Source organism: Vigna radiata, chromosome 5, assembly GCF_000741045.1.
Source record: "Vigna radiata var. radiata cultivar VC1973A chromosome 5, Vradiata_ver6, whole genome shotgun sequence".
Lineage (NCBI taxonomy): Eukaryota > Viridiplantae > Streptophyta > Magnoliopsida > Fabales > Fabaceae > Vigna > Vigna radiata.
The window spans coordinates 28,274,604-28,291,955 of NC_028355.1; the positions used below are offsets into that span (position 1 = coordinate 28,274,604).

At 30.1% G+C, this 17,352-nt stretch overlaps 1 protein-coding gene across 3 annotated transcripts; it reads right to left on the reverse strand.

Moving 5' to 3' along the window:
- Nucleotides 1-7,959: 7,959 nt before the first annotated feature.
- On the reverse strand, nt 7,960-13,113 carry LOC106761068 (probable polyamine aminopropyl transferase). 3 transcript variants are annotated; one of them, XM_014644563.2, is made up of 8 exons: nt 12,736-13,113; nt 12,483-12,535; nt 11,377-11,436; nt 11,200-11,277; nt 10,084-10,213; nt 9,806-9,858; nt 8,605-8,790; nt 7,960-8,247 (listed from the first exon to the last, which is right to left on the reverse strand). In XM_014644563.2, the coding sequence occupies exons 1-8, from the start codon at nt 13,049-13,051 to the stop codon at nt 8,110-8,112; spliced, it is 1,014 nt and encodes a 337-aa protein (XP_014500049.1). In that variant the 5' UTR covers nt 13,052-13,113; the 3' UTR covers nt 7,960-8,109. The 3 variants fall into 3 exon arrangements, with proteins under 3 accessions (XP_014500049.1, XP_022637032.1, XP_022637033.1); XM_022781311.1 differs by having other exon boundaries at nt 12,483-12,595; XM_022781312.1 differs by having other exon boundaries at nt 11,400-11,436; nt 12,736-12,853.
- Nucleotides 13,114-17,352: the final 4,239 nt, after the last annotated feature.

Genomic DNA, 17,352 nt, shown 5'->3' on the forward strand with positions numbered 1-17,352 from the left:
AATTCATGTAGGTTCCCACCACTCTAGACGAGGCCGATCTTCTCAACATCAAACTTGAATGGTGAAGGTCAACCCTGGTGAAGGATGAGAGGTCGATCTCTTCATCACTAAACTCAAAAGGACCAAAGCAAGTCAACTCAACTCAAAACGAAGGAGACTCATGGCACTTCCGCCACTCCGACCGAGATCGATCTTCTCAACGTCAGACTTGAACAGACAGGAGAAGGTCAACCCAGCAGAGGATAAGAGACCAACCTTTTCAATGTCGAACTCAAAGTGGTAGAAGTAGGTCAACTCGACGCAAAATGAAGGAAACTCATAGGTGTTCCTGCCACTCTAAATGAGCGCACGACAAACACAAACATCGTAGCCTATGCCAAGATGAAAAATCAGCAGAGTCCCAAGATTCCACAGAGCATCCTAGAAGGCGGATAAATCAGTAAGAGCCTGGTGAGTTGTAGTCGATTTACTTAGTACAAATACTGAAGAGCTTGAAGCAAACCAAACTTGGCACATGACTGGGAGATTCATGGAGGATCCTACCACTTAAGAAAAGATCACAATGAAGATAGGCATCACATCCCTTGTTGGGATGAAGAGTAGGAAGAGTCTCAAAACTATATTGGACATCCTAGCAGGCGACTAAATCGGAAAGGACATTAAACCTCCCATGCAAGTAGGCATAAGTACATGGGTATACTTGTTACTGATGGGGATATGGATGAGACAAATATTTCATACTCGTTGGGTTTAGGAATATGGGAATGCATTTTTATTTTTCTTTAAGGATGGATATGAAAGAGCTAATACTGCAAGGGATCCATAGTGTGAAATTATCCTAAATTTACTAAGCTCACAAACTAATATAAAGGATGGAGTTTAGGTGAGAGTTAAACGAGGTTCCTACAACGAGATTTAGGATAAGGGGTCCCTTTTTGGAGATGTTATTAGTGAATGAGGGATTGACCGGATAGATTTGGAGCAATTATGATGTTTTACTTCATGATTGCATGACATGTGTCTCACTTGACAAATATTTGACTCAATGTATAAATAAAATTCATATTTGAGTTTAAAATAAGTGTGTCTATGAGTCATTTACAATGTGTTGATTGTTTATATGTATATATGATTTATTTTAGTGTTAGTAGATGTGATGATATATGTTAAAGTATGAATTTCGAATACTCAAAATTATCATTGCTTATCCTATTTTGATTGCTTATTACATTTTTCTTTCGCTATGATTGTTATTGAGCGTGAAATGAGGCTGTAACAATTATTTGGAGTGAATATATGTTATGTGGTAATACTCTCTCTTTTCGTATTAATATTTTGGGAGACTAATTTCTTTTAAAAAACTTTATATATATATATATATATATATATATGAGCGCGTGTGCTTTTATTGATTTAATCAGGTTAGCCTGATATTAATCATGTATGGACTCTAAATATACAATCGTTCTATTTGTAAAAGATATTACAATTTTGGATGTTAATTGTTGAAATAGATATATTTTTATATTTATTTAGATATTTGGATACATAAACTAAATGATAAACAAAACTATAAAAAAAAAGTAATCAAATAAGAAAATTATATCTTTTAAGATTTATTATAACTTTATTTTTTATCGAATATAATAAAATATTTTAAAGTTTAATGAAATTACATGTCATTTTTTTATCTGAGGGGAATTGGAATACTTAAGATACATTGGTTAAAATCTTGAACACAATGATATGATAGATGATGGAGAGTATCCTTCTTGTGGAATAACTTGGTTCTAAGTTCTAGCAATGCTCCCCACCTAGTGATGGTGTGGTCCGTATACACGTTTGCATCTGTCAATCTGATTTTTTTTCGAATAATGACAAAATATTTATGCAAATTGTATTACATAAATCTTATAAGTTAAACAGTGCATTTATTCAATCATGAATGTGTGGATACTCATCAATAATTTTAAAAGATCAAATAATATATTTTAAATTAAGAATATAAAAAAATATATATTTTTTATTCATAATAAGCACATTGACTCATGCTTTTGATTTTAAAGAGAAAAAAATCATAGAAAGATGTAGTAGATTCAATCATAAGATTGAAAAATCCAGTCTCTATTAAGATATTTTGGTATAGATAATATATATTACAGAACTAAGATAATATCGGGCATGCAAGTTAAGGATCATTATTTAGACAAGATTATCCTTAATTAATCATGAAGGGTTGATTAATCAAGCAGTTAAAAATAATTAATCTAATTAATTTAAAGCTCATTCAGATAATAACTTCTTAAAAAAAACATTCAATTATTATTGTATTTTAATATTTTCTTACTAATTTTGTTGAAAGTCACACATTGTTTAGAGATAAGGCAATTCAGTGTATATAAGTAGATGTAACCCTCATTTTACAAGCTGGTTTTATAAGGTTGAATTAGGTTTAAAGTTTATTTCTAACAAATTTGAATGTGAAAGTGTTGTTTCATACACCGTTAACATCTTTATCTAAAATCAGTTCATCATTAATGAACAGAAGATGCAATGTGTAGAATAATCTTATAAGTAGAAATAATTAAAGATAGCAAAAGTGTGATTGGTGAAAATGTATTATGCATGAAAGCTAGATGATAATACAGAGACAGCAATGCATGTATTGATATATAGATAGGTCCTCACCAAGGGCTATTTTTCATTGATTAGCCATTGACTTGTGTGGTACGTATGGCCAAAGGCATGCTATGTATTTTCTCTCAATCATGAACAAGATTAACAAACCCTAATAGAGATGTTCACCACACTATGTCATAGTTGCTACCACCAACTACATTTGCAATTTGTTCATGGTTTCCACGTTTTTTTTAAGTAAAATTGTGCAGAGATATGATTTCATGGAAAACTGATAATTCTCGAGCCATGCAAACCTAACATGTAAGGATGGAAAAATGACTTCATGTCACATTTTATATGTAAAAAATCAACGACAAATAACGGGTTGTTGTAAGTAGTCACCTAATGAAAATAGACCAAATCTAACCTACCAAAAAACTTGAAGAAAAAAGAAAATAATTATTTTTTTATGAATTTCATTTAAATGAAAATATTTAGTTGAGTAATGAAAAAATATATTTATGGTTTAATCTAAATTTCATTTAAATATTAATTTTTTGTTGAAATTAGAGAAATTAAATTTGTAAAATAATAATAACGAGCATGTATTTTAATATTTTAAAATCTTAAAAAGATTACATGATAACAACTTTTAACTTAAGTTTTGAAAATATCTTCTTATTTATTGGAAACCATAACAGGCTCAATTAGTCACGTTGGTGTATCAGTCTGAACGAACCAATTGGATTAAGAGATGTGTCGATGAAGAAAAATAAAACTGGATAAATAATTAGAATAATAACTATTAATATGTTTTATTTTTATTATGATAATAAAAAAGGAAACTGTTATTAAAAAATTAACTCGATTGTTTTAATTAAACTCTATTAATGATTAATGGAATTAAAATATATTTTATGTATAATAATTATCATGAATAGAGTAAAACTTACATAAATGACTGATAAAACTTCAACTACTATCTATAAATAGAACAAAAGTAAAAATTTTAGAATACAAATATTTTAGAAAAAAAAATAAACTTATTCTGAATTGATTTTTTATCAAATAAAAGTATTTTAAATTTGTTTACCTTGTAGCTAGTAAATATGTTCACGGAAAAAATTATAAATACTTAAAAAATGGAGGGGAAAAAATGAAAATAAGAAAGAAAAGGAAAATAAAAACAAGAAAGAAAGTCGCAGACTTTGTAAATAGCTAAAAGGTATTAAATTGCAAGTGTTTGATAGAACTATCATTGAAATAGGGACCAAAATTTGTAGGGAGAATATATACAAGAGACTATCCATATTTACTAAGAATTTTTTCCACCAAATATATATTTTTTTTCTTCTTTATATTTGAAAAAAAGAAAAACAATCAAGGAATTTAAGTTCTACCTCAATTAATATTATTATAATCACTTTTAAGAGAAAATATATAAAGAACATAACTTCTCCCATGATTTTTTTTAACCTTTTCAAAATTAAAGATATAAATTAATTTTAGTTTATAAAAAATTCAATTCATTTTACCGTTTTACTTTTCTATTTATGACAAAGTCATTAAAGAATAGCCTACCCTTATAAAAGTTTCATGAACTTAGCTTATTTGTATTCTATTATTCTTCCATCTAAAAAGCAATTATATGAAAATTAATTACCTCATTGTAAGAATAATGACGTCTATTTTCAAGAATTGAACATAACTTTGGTTGTAATGACAAATTATTATAAAACTCTCGATTTGAGTAATGTTTTTGAGTTTAAAAGATTTACTTTTCAGATAAAAAAAATATTTGTTATTTTATTTCTATGATTTAAAAGTTTTATTGAAGGTTATAACATCTTAAATTTTATGTACTAACATACTTCAATAAAAAAAGTCTTGTAAATTATGACTTATGACCACTACAATAGAATTAGGAATTAATATTATTTTTATATATGCGACCATTGCCACAGTATATAAGCTAAAACATTGTAAAATTTATTTTTGCAGTATTCTTTAATTAATTTATCTCGTGTTTTGAATAATAATTTTTATCTTGCCATCCCAAGAAGGCAAATAGGTTGGACATTCTATCATAGCTTTGGAAGAATTTTTGTCATTATATAGATGCTATTGATTTTGCTCATCAAAAGAGATACTTATACTATGTTGATTGAGTGTGTAGCTCAAAGTATCATTCAAGTATTTACATTGTCGGATACTATTCCTTCAAGACTACTACTTAGGTGATTAAATTTTAGCTATAAGAGGATGAGATTTAAATAGGTTTGTAAATTTGTTTACATAGGATGACATTGAGATAACGGACAGTTTGATTATTAATTATTCTCATTTTCAAAATAATTATTCATATAATAGAAATGTTTTTGTCATGTTATTTATATCAAGAAACGAATATATTTACTAATGTAAAAAAGTTTTTTTTTTATACCGGTTAAAAAAGGTTTTCTATATTAATTTAGAAATAGATATAAAATAGACTCTATAAAAAGTTTTCATTTTTTTCTATAACGATTTCATAATTAGTATAAAAGGTTTCTTTCTTTTCATATCGATTAAGGTTACAATTGGTATAACATGAAACTCTTATTTTGTTTTCTTTGTTTTCCTCTTCTAAGAATGCACATTCAAACGCATCTGTTGTCACCACCGACGTTCAACACTTCTGCAATAACACACATGGGTTCACAGCAAAACCAACCTCCTTCTAGAAATGGAAGTCCACAAAATCAACCAAGAACGACATGGATTCCTTAAGGAACTTGTTCGAATGCGAATTTGGAGACAAAGACTTACTTGAATGACACCACAAGAAAGATATGACTTATCTATCGATATTTACATACATATTTGAATTCATATGTAATGTGGATATTATATACAGATTTTACCTATGTATGTGTAAAATTGATTTACATACAATTTTTTTTGTAGGCAACGAAAAAAGTATTTCTTATTGATTTTCTGTATGTAATTTTTGTATGACTATGTGACACATTAGGGTGAGAACATTTGTGAAGGACAAGCAAGATCCGTATGTAAGTAAAGAAATTACCTACTGATTTTATATAGATTTAAAAAAAATGATTATTTAAAATAAAAACGAAGGACTATTTACACACTGTCTGACTTGAAATTTTCATTATCGCGCTCCTTCAAGCCCTCACATCTCCATAACTCACTTGAAAATCTCTTCTCTCTCACTCAAAAATCACTCAGACACACCCTTGCTTCTTCCTTCTTTGTTCTTCATAACAAAGAAACCATTGTCGATTCAATGTTCAAAACCCTTATTGAACTCCAAAGGAGGTCAAAATCCTTTCCAAGGAACATGCTCGCGCCTTAATCGCTCGCTTGCTACTCCACAGCTCACTCCTCCACCACTCACACCTCCTTTACCTTGCCCTACCCATTGTCGAGCTCATTGTAGGTTGATTGACTTGTGAAAACTAGCACTGTTGTCGTTGCATGAAGAGTTCTCCAGATTTAGGTGCTAAAATGAAAGATGATGGACTTTGTGTATTGGATACTCAAGAGTCCCTTGTTCAATTTCACTTTCTATATCGATTATAGGTTTAACTGATATAAAACAACTTGTAATTTATTACAACTTTGTCACTGTGTCATTTTCTATACTAATTCTTGGTCCAATTGGTATAAAAGATTTGGCATCATTTAAAAATTGTTACCGTCTCACACTTTATACCTATTAAATTATAGGTTTAACTGACATAAAACAACTTGTAATTCATACATGTGTTCTGATTTTTTTTTATTGTTTGAAATATTAATTACATAATCTTTTTACAAAAAATAAAAACATTATATCAAATATTTAATGTTAAAAATATATATATTTTATTTGTTTCAATATCAAATATGAAAGAAATTATAATTGTATAAATATCAAACTAAAGTTAGATAAAAATTAAATAATTATAAAAAATAAAAATTATTAGAGGCATATGAGAAATAAATTACTAAATTAAAAATTAAATAAAATTTAATTTAAGTTTTTTGGATTACCTGATCAAATGTGTTTTAAAACAAGAACAAGTAGGAGAATGAGAATAAAGATATTCATACTGTCTCCACAAATATTACCTATATCAATATTCAATTAATACGAAATATTTTTGTCAAAATTCATGTCTTTCCAATATATCAATTGGAATACTGAATTACTTTATTTCTTTTCAAAGTACATCTAAGAAAGGATATCATTTCTTTTATAAATATTTCTCTATATCATTCTGCATTGCGAAAAATCAAGAGTTATTCTTCTTAAAAGAATTGTTCAATTTGAAAAAAATATTTTTCACTTTCACGTAAGCTGATTTTTGGATTATTTGGAATAATTTTTCTGGAATTTACGTAATATAATTCTCAAAACAGAAATTTTAGAATAAGCTTTTCAAAACAACATTTGAAAAGAACCTTCGAAAACAACATTTATGAAAATAAGTTTTTCAGAATACCAAAAATGCATTCTAGACTGAACTTTTTTCCACAATACATCATCTCTCTTCTTCTTCCTCTGTAATAGCAATGGTGCAGATGAGAAAGGGTATTTTAAATTTTTTCTGTTCATATTTGGTGCAATTAGTAACTATGAATTACAGGAAGAAAAATCCTTATTATTTTGTCCAAGAATAAGTGAAATATAGTCCATCTTTGATTGTTGGAACCAATTGCTTTCTGCACCCAATCAAATATGTGGAATGTCAAAAGTGACCTTATGAATTTTTTTAATATAAACCTAATCCTCTTCTTTCATTGTTGGATCGAATGGACGAGAGAATGCTTGACGCCATATGCGAAAGGCCAAAAGGGACACTGTGCACAGAGAACAACACGTACCTAGTTACTGAGATGAGGTGCAATTGATGGGGTGCAGGAAGCAATTGCTCCCATTCATGAAACATCATTCTTCTATAATTCTGAAATATACAACCTAAAATTCTAATTTTAAGTTCCAAAACGTAACATTTACAAGTTGTTTCCAAAACACCAATATGAAAAATATAATTATATTTTCAAATAGCACGATTCAAAATATATATATATATAATATAAAAATTGCCATTTTCGGATTGACAATGTGAAATAAATTTTTAATTAATTCAAAAATTTAAAATAATTTTTATTATGTAATTCGAAAACTATTCCTTTCCTTAAGAAAAGACTTCTAGATTACAAAATTAAAAATGGCTTCAAGATTTATAATCCAAAAGCCAAATGATTTCTCATTATATAATTCAAAAATTATTTTGTTCTTTAACTTTTTAAACTTTTGGAAGTCATATTTTACTTTTAGATTTTACAATCTGAAAAAAAAAGTGCAGAGGGAAATTTATGGGGGTGCAAGAAGAAGCTACCTGCCTTTAGATATATGTTCATTTTCCCTAAAGGCCCATGTCTTACCAAAATATTTTGTCATTAGCTATGGATAGGTAAGATAAAATCGAAGAAACCAGCTCACAAAGGTCTCCAATTCTTCACACTTTGGCTCAGAGGTGAAGGGACACTAGCCGACCAAGACTTCAAATCAGGCAAAGGTCCTGTTAGTGCCATAAAATTTGCACCATATTCCTTTGGCATCCTCTTCCAACTTACCTGAGAAATTCAAAACACAAACTATAAACATCTTAAAAGATTATCTTAAATATTTGAATTCCAAAATATCAATTTTGACACTACACCAAATTGACAGACTCAACCACATAAGAGATTCATACTACTCTTTATCCAAAACCTTAAGACGATAAATTAATAGATCTTTACTATTTTTTCATTTTTATCCAATGTGGGACTTAGATTCATACTTAGAATTCTAACTACACAAAACTCAACTGAGGAATCCCTATAAAGATATCTTTTAGCTTCACAGCACAGAAAGCACTGGTGTTGTGTAATGCATGAAATAATGAAGAAACAACAACAAAACAATGAGATCAGAAACAGAAGCATTACTTGTCCCGGAAATGCTTCGGATAGTGCTTTCATAGCTGGATTTGATAACCATGATTTACCACTCCACAAAGTTTCAGGATGAGTACTTTCATCTCTGGCACTTGGCCCACCACCAACACCACCACAATTTACCATGAAGCGACCATTGGCCATCAATCTCTCTTCTAATTGCAACCATGTATTAACCTGATGAATGCATTAAAAACTCTGAAACATAATGCTAAAATTATTTGAGACAGTAAAATTTCAATTTTTATCATTCTGTCCTTGACTTTATCATGAAAAAGAACAAGTTAACAGATTAAGCACATCAATGTATGAATTTACTAATATATAATTAAGAAAATTTCAATCTTAATCACTTGTTTTACAATGGTTTAATGATTCATTTCTGCTTTCTAATTCCATATCATCAGTTTAACAGGAATTTCATTTTATGTTTACAGATTTTATGTTTCCATAATACTTCATTATATTCTTTGATAACTACTATCCATCCCACAATGATCACAGTTTTAGCCTTCAAAAAAATTCCAAACTATTTTCCCATGAAACATTAATGCTTTTGCCGTCAAATCAATTATGTTATCTCAGTCAAATTAATGTTTTATTGAAAAAATGAGGCCATTTTAGAAAAAAATTGTTTCAATAAGAGATATACTTGTTGTTCTTCATATGTATGAAATAACCTTAAAGTGCAGTCATTGTAGGCCTGAGGGAGTATCTAGCTTGCTCCATACACTATTTCTACATATTGTACAGAGATTTTATGAGCCTAACATGGCTTAGACTTTCACCTTAACTTTGGATTTCGATTTTTTGGCATGTTTTTCACATGATCATGTCGTGTTAAGAGAAAGATGAAGACAAAGACCCTGTACTTTAAAAACTTCACGAGACCGTTTGCGTGGTTGTGTGAAAAATTCGAAAAGTATCCAAATTCCATTAACTCTCCTCTTCTTGTGCCACAAAAATGCAAAATCCAAAACATACTGTAAATTTGGTCAATAAATGAGATAATGGCAGGACTAAGTAAAAATATTCATAAAGATACCAATTCAGTTTTATACTTTTCATTTGCAGAAGCTTAAATTTGACACTACAATTGCAAAAAGAGCAAGGTACACGAGATGTTATTTGACAAAGAAGAGTTTCAGAATCACCTAGAACATGCATATCTGTGTGTAGGAAAACTGCATACCTCTTGTAGCTGAGGCAAAACTTTTCCATCTGCGAACAAGTCAACTACAATGCCTGATAATTGAACAAATATAAGTTAGCCAATAATTATAAAATAGTATCCCCGTCAAAAAAATGATGAAATAAGAGATGTCATATAGTGAGCTGAATTGTTGAAATATTGCAAGTGGATGAGAACATAAACAATTGCAGAGTTTCTTTACTAAGAAGTACAGGTAGAAAATAAAAGTAGTATGAGAAGCTAGATAAACTAAGCAATATGCAATGTGAATGACTCACCAGCATATCTTCCGCGAAAATCCTTTGAGGGAACGAAGACATCACCAACATGAATATTTAAAACCCCACCATCCTCTGTTGTCTTCTCCAAATCCGATAAGCCAAAATAATCTCTCACTTTATCAATCAACTATAATATTTGGATTTTCAAGAAAAAAAAAAGGGGGGTTTAGAATGCATGCATCAGGGATCAAATCAATTAGTGAATATGATAGTAGGATAATAAGGAACGAAATTTAATCGAAAACATTGATCATAAAAGGTTTAAATAGAAAAGATATTTTTCACTTAGGCCTTTTTCACTTGAATGGATTTGAGGGAGAGTAATTGAGTGGATTTGAGAGGATTTGAAGGTAATTTTTTTTTGCTGTTTATTTGATTAAATTTGGAGGTAAGCGAGAGGGGATTTGGAAGTAAAGTTTGTGAGAATTAGTATAAGATTTAATTTATGTGACAGATTAAAAAAATTTACTTCCAAATCCACTCTCACTTATCTCCAAATCTATTCAAATAAACAACAAAAAAATTTATTTTCAAATCCTCTCAATTACTCTCTCCCAAATCCACTCAAGTGAACAAGGCCTTAGAGTGTACTGAGATCTAGTAAGTCTTCTTTTTAACATAAATATAAAAGAAATAATAAACATTAAGAGACAAGGAGAGGACAACACCGTAGATTTTTGGTATCCTCAAAAATATACCATAAGATCCTAGAAAGTAGTTCAATTCTTATTTATTGTTCTTATGAATATAAGCAATGCTTATTTTTTTCATGCATACAAATATCAGTAATCTGATAGCTTAGTGCAAATATATAAGCATTTCACTCAAACTCTGGCTATTTTTTTCTAAGCACTTTTTTCAAGACAGAATCAGAGGCCTATTCATTGAATTATGATTATTGTTTCTGCAATATACAAGTAGAAATGGGATGTTGATTATTTCGTTTAAGTTATCACTGACTACGATGTTTCAATTTTGATAATCAAGTTTCAGTGAAAATTGTTGTTTCATAGATATAAATTTACCACAGAAATAAATAACCAAAGGGGTAAACCAAAGAAACTCCATTTAAATTTATTAAAAATATCTCTGCAGAAAAGAAGCATATATTACAATTTGATCAATCTCCCAGCCATCAAGTTGCAGTGAAGGCCATAAGTCAAGCATCAGATGAGCTGCAGTTCCACCACCCTGCAGGATATAAAAGCAGTATGAGATTACTTACAAGTTCACTGATATTTAGAAATTCCCAGACTATAATAGATGCCTTCTTAAAATTAAATGAATTACCAAACCTAAGATAGCAATGGGACCTTTTGGAACAATAGCTGGCAAGCTCGCAAATTCATCCTGTTTAATGCAACAAATTCAGTAACCCCTGGCATGAACAATTGATCAAACAATGTGCACATAAATGCAAAAGTACAATGCAGATACATAGCATACAAGTAACAAAGTCAGCAATGATACAACTTATGCACCTGGATTCACCTTAACACAAAAAGAATATGACAACCGAAGATAAATCCGAAAATGATTACGCAGTTACTTTCAAGCACAGTGGCACCCCACATAGAACATTCATATTGACCCTAAAGTAATGTTACTACATCTATAGTTTAATAGTGTGACTAAATATATCAGTCACATTGCGTAGCATTATTCACAAGCAAGGAACAAATAAAATTTTATATAACACTACAGAACTCAATGGTCATATGATGGAGCCAGTTGCTCAGCATGAGAAATGATTGAATTTCATTTTGGATAGGTTTCACTAGACAACAAATGCAAGATCAGAGGCCGTGATTGATCTTGACATAGCATTAAAAATGCTTCACCAGTTTCTTGCATCAAATAAAAAATTAGACAAACTTTTTGCTATTAAATATGACAGGCTTGATCCAGACACTAGTTTAACACCTTCTTGAACCCTACTCTTCTGTTATCAGAATTGATATAGAGCTTATACAGCAATGTCAACAAGTTTTCTCAAATTCAAAACTCCTATGGAGTAAAGTTAGTAGTTTTTATTTAAAATATATCAAATCCGAATCAATAGGATGAGCTGAACAAAGAAAAATTATATGAAAACCAGTATTGGTTCTCAACCTCGTGAATGTGTCTACAAACAAACTGCAAGTAAAATATGAACACAACTACACAACATCCTATAATCAATATGATCATGAATTTGATGTATGAATCACACAATAAGGGGAACGAGTGTTTTTAACAACATTTCAAACTTTGACACTAAGCAATCCAAACATCATTACTTTGTAAAAAAAGAAGTTTTACTTTTACACAACATACACCGCCCATTACCGTTTGGACGTATGTCTCAAACACACACGCATACAACAAAACAAACAATGTCAAGGTAGCATACATACCCAATAAGAACAAGTCCATTTTGACCCATGGTAAAGAACACTGTGAACACTGTCTGCAACAAAAGAAACAAATTCTGACTCATCAATTACCCTTGGCACACAGCTGAAGGAGACTGATCACAAACAAGAAATAGTACAAAATTTATAAGGAAATGCAAAACGACATTTGAATATTTTTCAGATCCAGATGATCCATGAAGAAAAGTTCGAACTTTTAAAAGCAATTCAGACCGAGAGAAGGTGAGAGGAGTACAAGATGAATCAAGGAGTAACATTCTAGCCTTTGGGGTGTCCACTATGAGTATGTCATTGTAATCAGTTTTGATAGAGGAGACCAGTTGAATGTTCTCTTCTTCACCGGGTTGTACTTGTTGCTGTTGAGCAGCAACAGAAAATGAGAAGTGTGAATTGGATTTTGAATGAGGGGTTGAAAGGAGAAGAGAGGGTTTTGGTGTTGGGATGAGAGAGTGAGTTGCAGCAATGGAGAAAGCAAAAGATTTGAACTTGATGTCTATGCTGAAATGGGAAGGAGGCAGCAAATTGGTCAAGGACAATGCATACCCTCTCATTGTATTCTCTTAGTTCAGTCCCAAATGAACTCAAAACTCCACCACCTTATCCAAATTCCAAATTCTTCTTCTTTACATTCTTTCATTTCACTCATTATTATCTTATTTTAAGGTCTCTACAATTATAATATTTTAATTATTCAAAATTTAATCACCGTAATTATTATATAATTGATAAAATATAAATATATTGTTTAGCTTAACTTCACCGTGTATGATTAAGTTGAACAAAATATTGAGATTTAGTGCGTTTGAATTTTTTTTCTTTTGAAAATACAATTTTAAAATTTCTAAAAGCTTTAGTAGTTATTGTTTTCCAAAAATGTTCACTTAAATGATATATGCGATGGAGTCTAAACTTAAGTTGTTATTAATTTATTTGTACTTTTTAGTTTTATTTATAAGTGATTTTAATTTCCCTAATTTTACATTTTTCTCTTTGATTTTTTAATTTCTCAGTGCATATAAAATTCAAGCAAACATGGAAACATTACAAATTAATTTTAAATTTTGAAATAATAATAATAATAACAGTAAGAAGGAGGTTAAATAGTTTTTTTTCTTGGACATTTTTTCAATATAATTTCAATATTTTAAAAAAATTAATTTAGTTCTAATTTTCCTTAAAAATGGACGTGGAATTTTACGTTAAATTAATTTAACACAAACAGTAAGCATCTAAGTGACAAAGACGATAAACGAACTGTAACCCTTTCGTTTTTTCACTCTTAGCAGTAAATAAACCTTCAGCTTTTAATGCGGTTTTAATTTTAAGTAACATTATTTACGATTATATTATTCTCTAATTTATTATTAAACCATCTAAAAATCATATTTTTACAATAAGAAGTAATATCAGTTATATTATTATTATTAACTATTAATTTTTCACCTTTTTACATTACACAATCTCAGTGCTTCCTCTTACTTGGAAGAGTGTCTTTCCCACCAGGTGGAAGTTGCTTTGTCCTCTTACTTCAGTTTCTGGGAGCTGCAAGTAATGCATCGGTGCGAATCCCACATCGGTATGGTACAAAGTTTTCAAGCAGTTTATAATCACAGAGCTTCAGTGGGGGCTTGTCCCTTCGGGGACATCTGATAAAATTGGAACGATACAGAGAAGATTAGCATGGCCCCTGCGCAAGGATGACACGCACAAATCGAGAAATGGTCCAAATTTTTTTTTCTTTCAAATCTTCAGCTATACATCTTTTTTTATTGATTGTTTACTCTTCTGATGTTTGTACAGTTTTTCCTTCATATTCAAATGCATTTTGTTTGTCACACCTACTGATTTGTTTTCTTCATTTATGTATATACCATTTCTTCACTTACTGATTGTTCCAACTTCTGATGATTGCACAAAAGATAATTGCTTTCTGGAAGTAGTACTACGATGGATGTCACAAGATATATTATTAGTTTACGATATTAGAGTTAAACTACATTTTAGTTTGCTGAATTTTGGTTCAAAACCATAAATGTTGTAATTTAAGTGTTCATCGTGTTAGTGGCTACTGTGCTCATCATCATGTGCTGCAATGTCAAGATTGAACACAAGCTCATCATCATGCTTCTGTTTCCATATTTGCATAGTGTGAAATGATAAAGGTTAAACTTCTTCTGGAATTCATTGATGAAAAAGAATTTTAACTTCTTTTCTTAGATTTTTATCTTCAATATAATTGAAAGTAAAACTTGAATCTTTGTTTATTTATGGTATGGTGATTACTGTTACCACTTTTTGTTGTTACGAGTTCATCTTGAATTCTATAACTGCATGCTGCGGCAACTCTTTGGGTTTTCATTCTATTCAAGCATTTCTGGTCTATTATGGCTTTGTAAGATACAAGAACAATGACAAAACATAAGGAAGATAAACAAGAAATAAGAGAGAATAGAAAATTGAAAGCTTATTTATACACAGAGCAACAAGAATACAGGTTAACAGAACTGTGTAAATCAGAAAAGACAGAAAAACAGAAACTGCAATCAAGCGTGATCAATGTGTGTTAAGTCCTTTGAATGGATTTGTGCAGAATTCAAATTTTCAGTTTTTTGAGACAATATCCAAACATGCTCAATGTTTCTAAGTGATTCAACTCAAGTGAAGTTCAAGTCTTCATCTAAATGACTTAGTCTAATATGAACAACACAACGTTTTAATAAATCCCTTTTTGGTTGCACCATCTAAGGAAGAATGTATATGTTAATTTTTCTGTTGTGACTCAAAGCACTTTTATGCAATTGTCATCTGAACTTAAACTTGCTTAAATGCAAATGTCAAAGAATATAGATAGATTACGAGTCTCACGTTAATACAAAAACATTGTTTCTTAAAAAGTGTTTTTCTTCATGGTTGAATTTAGGGTATTTATTTTAAAATACACTAATATATAAGATCAATTTGTAAATATCAAAACTAACTAAAGTCAGAAGTGTAATACTTTCATTATTAAACAATAATCTAACGCTATATAAATAGATAATATTACAAATGATTACTTTTATTGTTTCGTCCTAAATTAATATTTTTTATTAAAAATAATATAATTCATCAAGTGTATTTGCTTATTTGTTGTGAAATATTCTTTTTCAGATATTTTAAAGTATTAAAATAAAAAACTTTTTGAATGAACTTTCCAGAATACTCGTCAAGATGGGAGGAAGAAGATCTTGAGGGAGAACTAAATTTAATGAACTCATTCTGAAAAATTAACATTAAACTTTTTCGTGAAGTTTGAACTTTTACACTTTCGGAAGATTTCACTGTAAGTTTTAAATTGTTATCGTAATGATAAATTTTATTATAAATTTGAAAATTTATTTTTACTTTAACTAGTTTTTATTAGCTTTGAATTGCATCTTCTTTAGTGAAAATTTCACTATTCACTCACCAGACCAGGGCTGTAAATTTGGAATAAAAAGGGTAGAAGTCCCACCTCGCTCGAATACCGTACTAACCAATTGTTTATAACTCTGCAGCCTCGTCGTAGCAGTGTCCCTTCGGGGACATCCGATAAAATTGGAACGATACAGAGAAGATTAGCATGGCCCCTGCGCAAGGATGACACGCACAAATCGAGAAATGGTCCAAATTTTTTTTTCTTTCAAATCTTCAACTCCTCCTACATCTTTTTTTAATGATTGTTTACTCTTCTGATGTTTGCACAGTTTTTCCTTCATATTCAAATGCATTTTGTTTGTCACACTTACTGATTTGTTTTCTTCATTTATGTATATACCATTTCTTTGGTTACTGAAATAAAACTATTATGGTTACCTCAGTTCTTTTGAAAGCTGTTTACTTAGCAACTTTTGTTAAGTTCCAAAAAGGGTAATTTGCAGGGGAAGAATTGCACTTATGATAAGGAAACAAAGGAATACATACATAAATTACTTTCTGCTTTATAGTTTGTTAATACTATAGACTGTCAGATGATGCTAGAATTTGTTGGTGTGATGGAAATAACTTCAACAAGGTGGACAGGTGAGAAGGAATGGAAATTGAAATCTGAAGTTCCTTTTTCTGAGATACAGAGCAAACTCATAGATTCGAGTTTAGGGTTTCACTCAATTCCACAAAATCAGATTATTAATAAAGACTGTCAAAACATTATAAGCTCTATTTAAGTCAATATCTATTTGATGCAAGGCTAAACCGTCATCCTTAAGGCTGTAATTATGGCACTCCTCATGGTGATTGAAACTAAGGCAGGCTAGGAATGGCCACAAATAAAGTGTCTTTTCTTCACAAATGAACAATGAGATGTTGTAAAAGGACCTCCAATCAAAACATGCATAAAAGCTGCATTTAGTTTAGGATATCAGATTGGCTTCCCTTAGTTTGAATTTCGTTGTACAGATACATACATTCTCTACATAATTTTTTTGTACTATTCCTGACAAATCCTCCATACAAATTGCTGCATAAGTTAAATAACACCATCCAGGGGAGATCGGTATCATATCATTTAAAAGGGGTATTTCTGTTGGTGTTTCAAATCCCCTGGAGAAATAAATGTCCATTTTTGGCACTTTTCTAAGAGAGCTTCTGAAAATAATAAAAAAGATATTCCCATATGGGCACTTAATGTTGGAAAATATAATTAACCTTCCTTTTAAATGTAGTATTGTAAAATATTCTTCTTTTACTGCATACTTTCTGAATCATTTTCATTGGGAACCCTGAAATAAGAGCATTCAAGAATTTCTCCCTTCCAGTAGGTTTCTCGTTTTTTTTCTTCTGTTGAACAACTTCAGACCTACAAAAAGATCCTCTGAGTCAAATTGTTAATACA

What these genes read in the sequence shown, in the direction of transcription:
- LOC106761068 (XM_022781311.1), bottom strand. Translation starts at nt 13,051, where the DNA reads ATGAGAGGGTATGCATTGTCCTTGACCAATTTGCTGCCTCCTTCCCAT. An exon ending in GTTACTCCTTGATTCATCTT is followed by an intron (nt 12,596 to 12,735) that starts GTACTCCTCTCA and finishes GTTTGTGATCAG; the next exon opens with TCTCCTTCAGCTGTGTGCCA. An exon ending in AATGGACTTGTTCTTATTGG is followed by an intron (nt 11,437 to 12,482) that starts GTATGTATGCTA and finishes TGCATTAAACAG; the next exon opens with GATGAATTTGCGAGCTTGCC.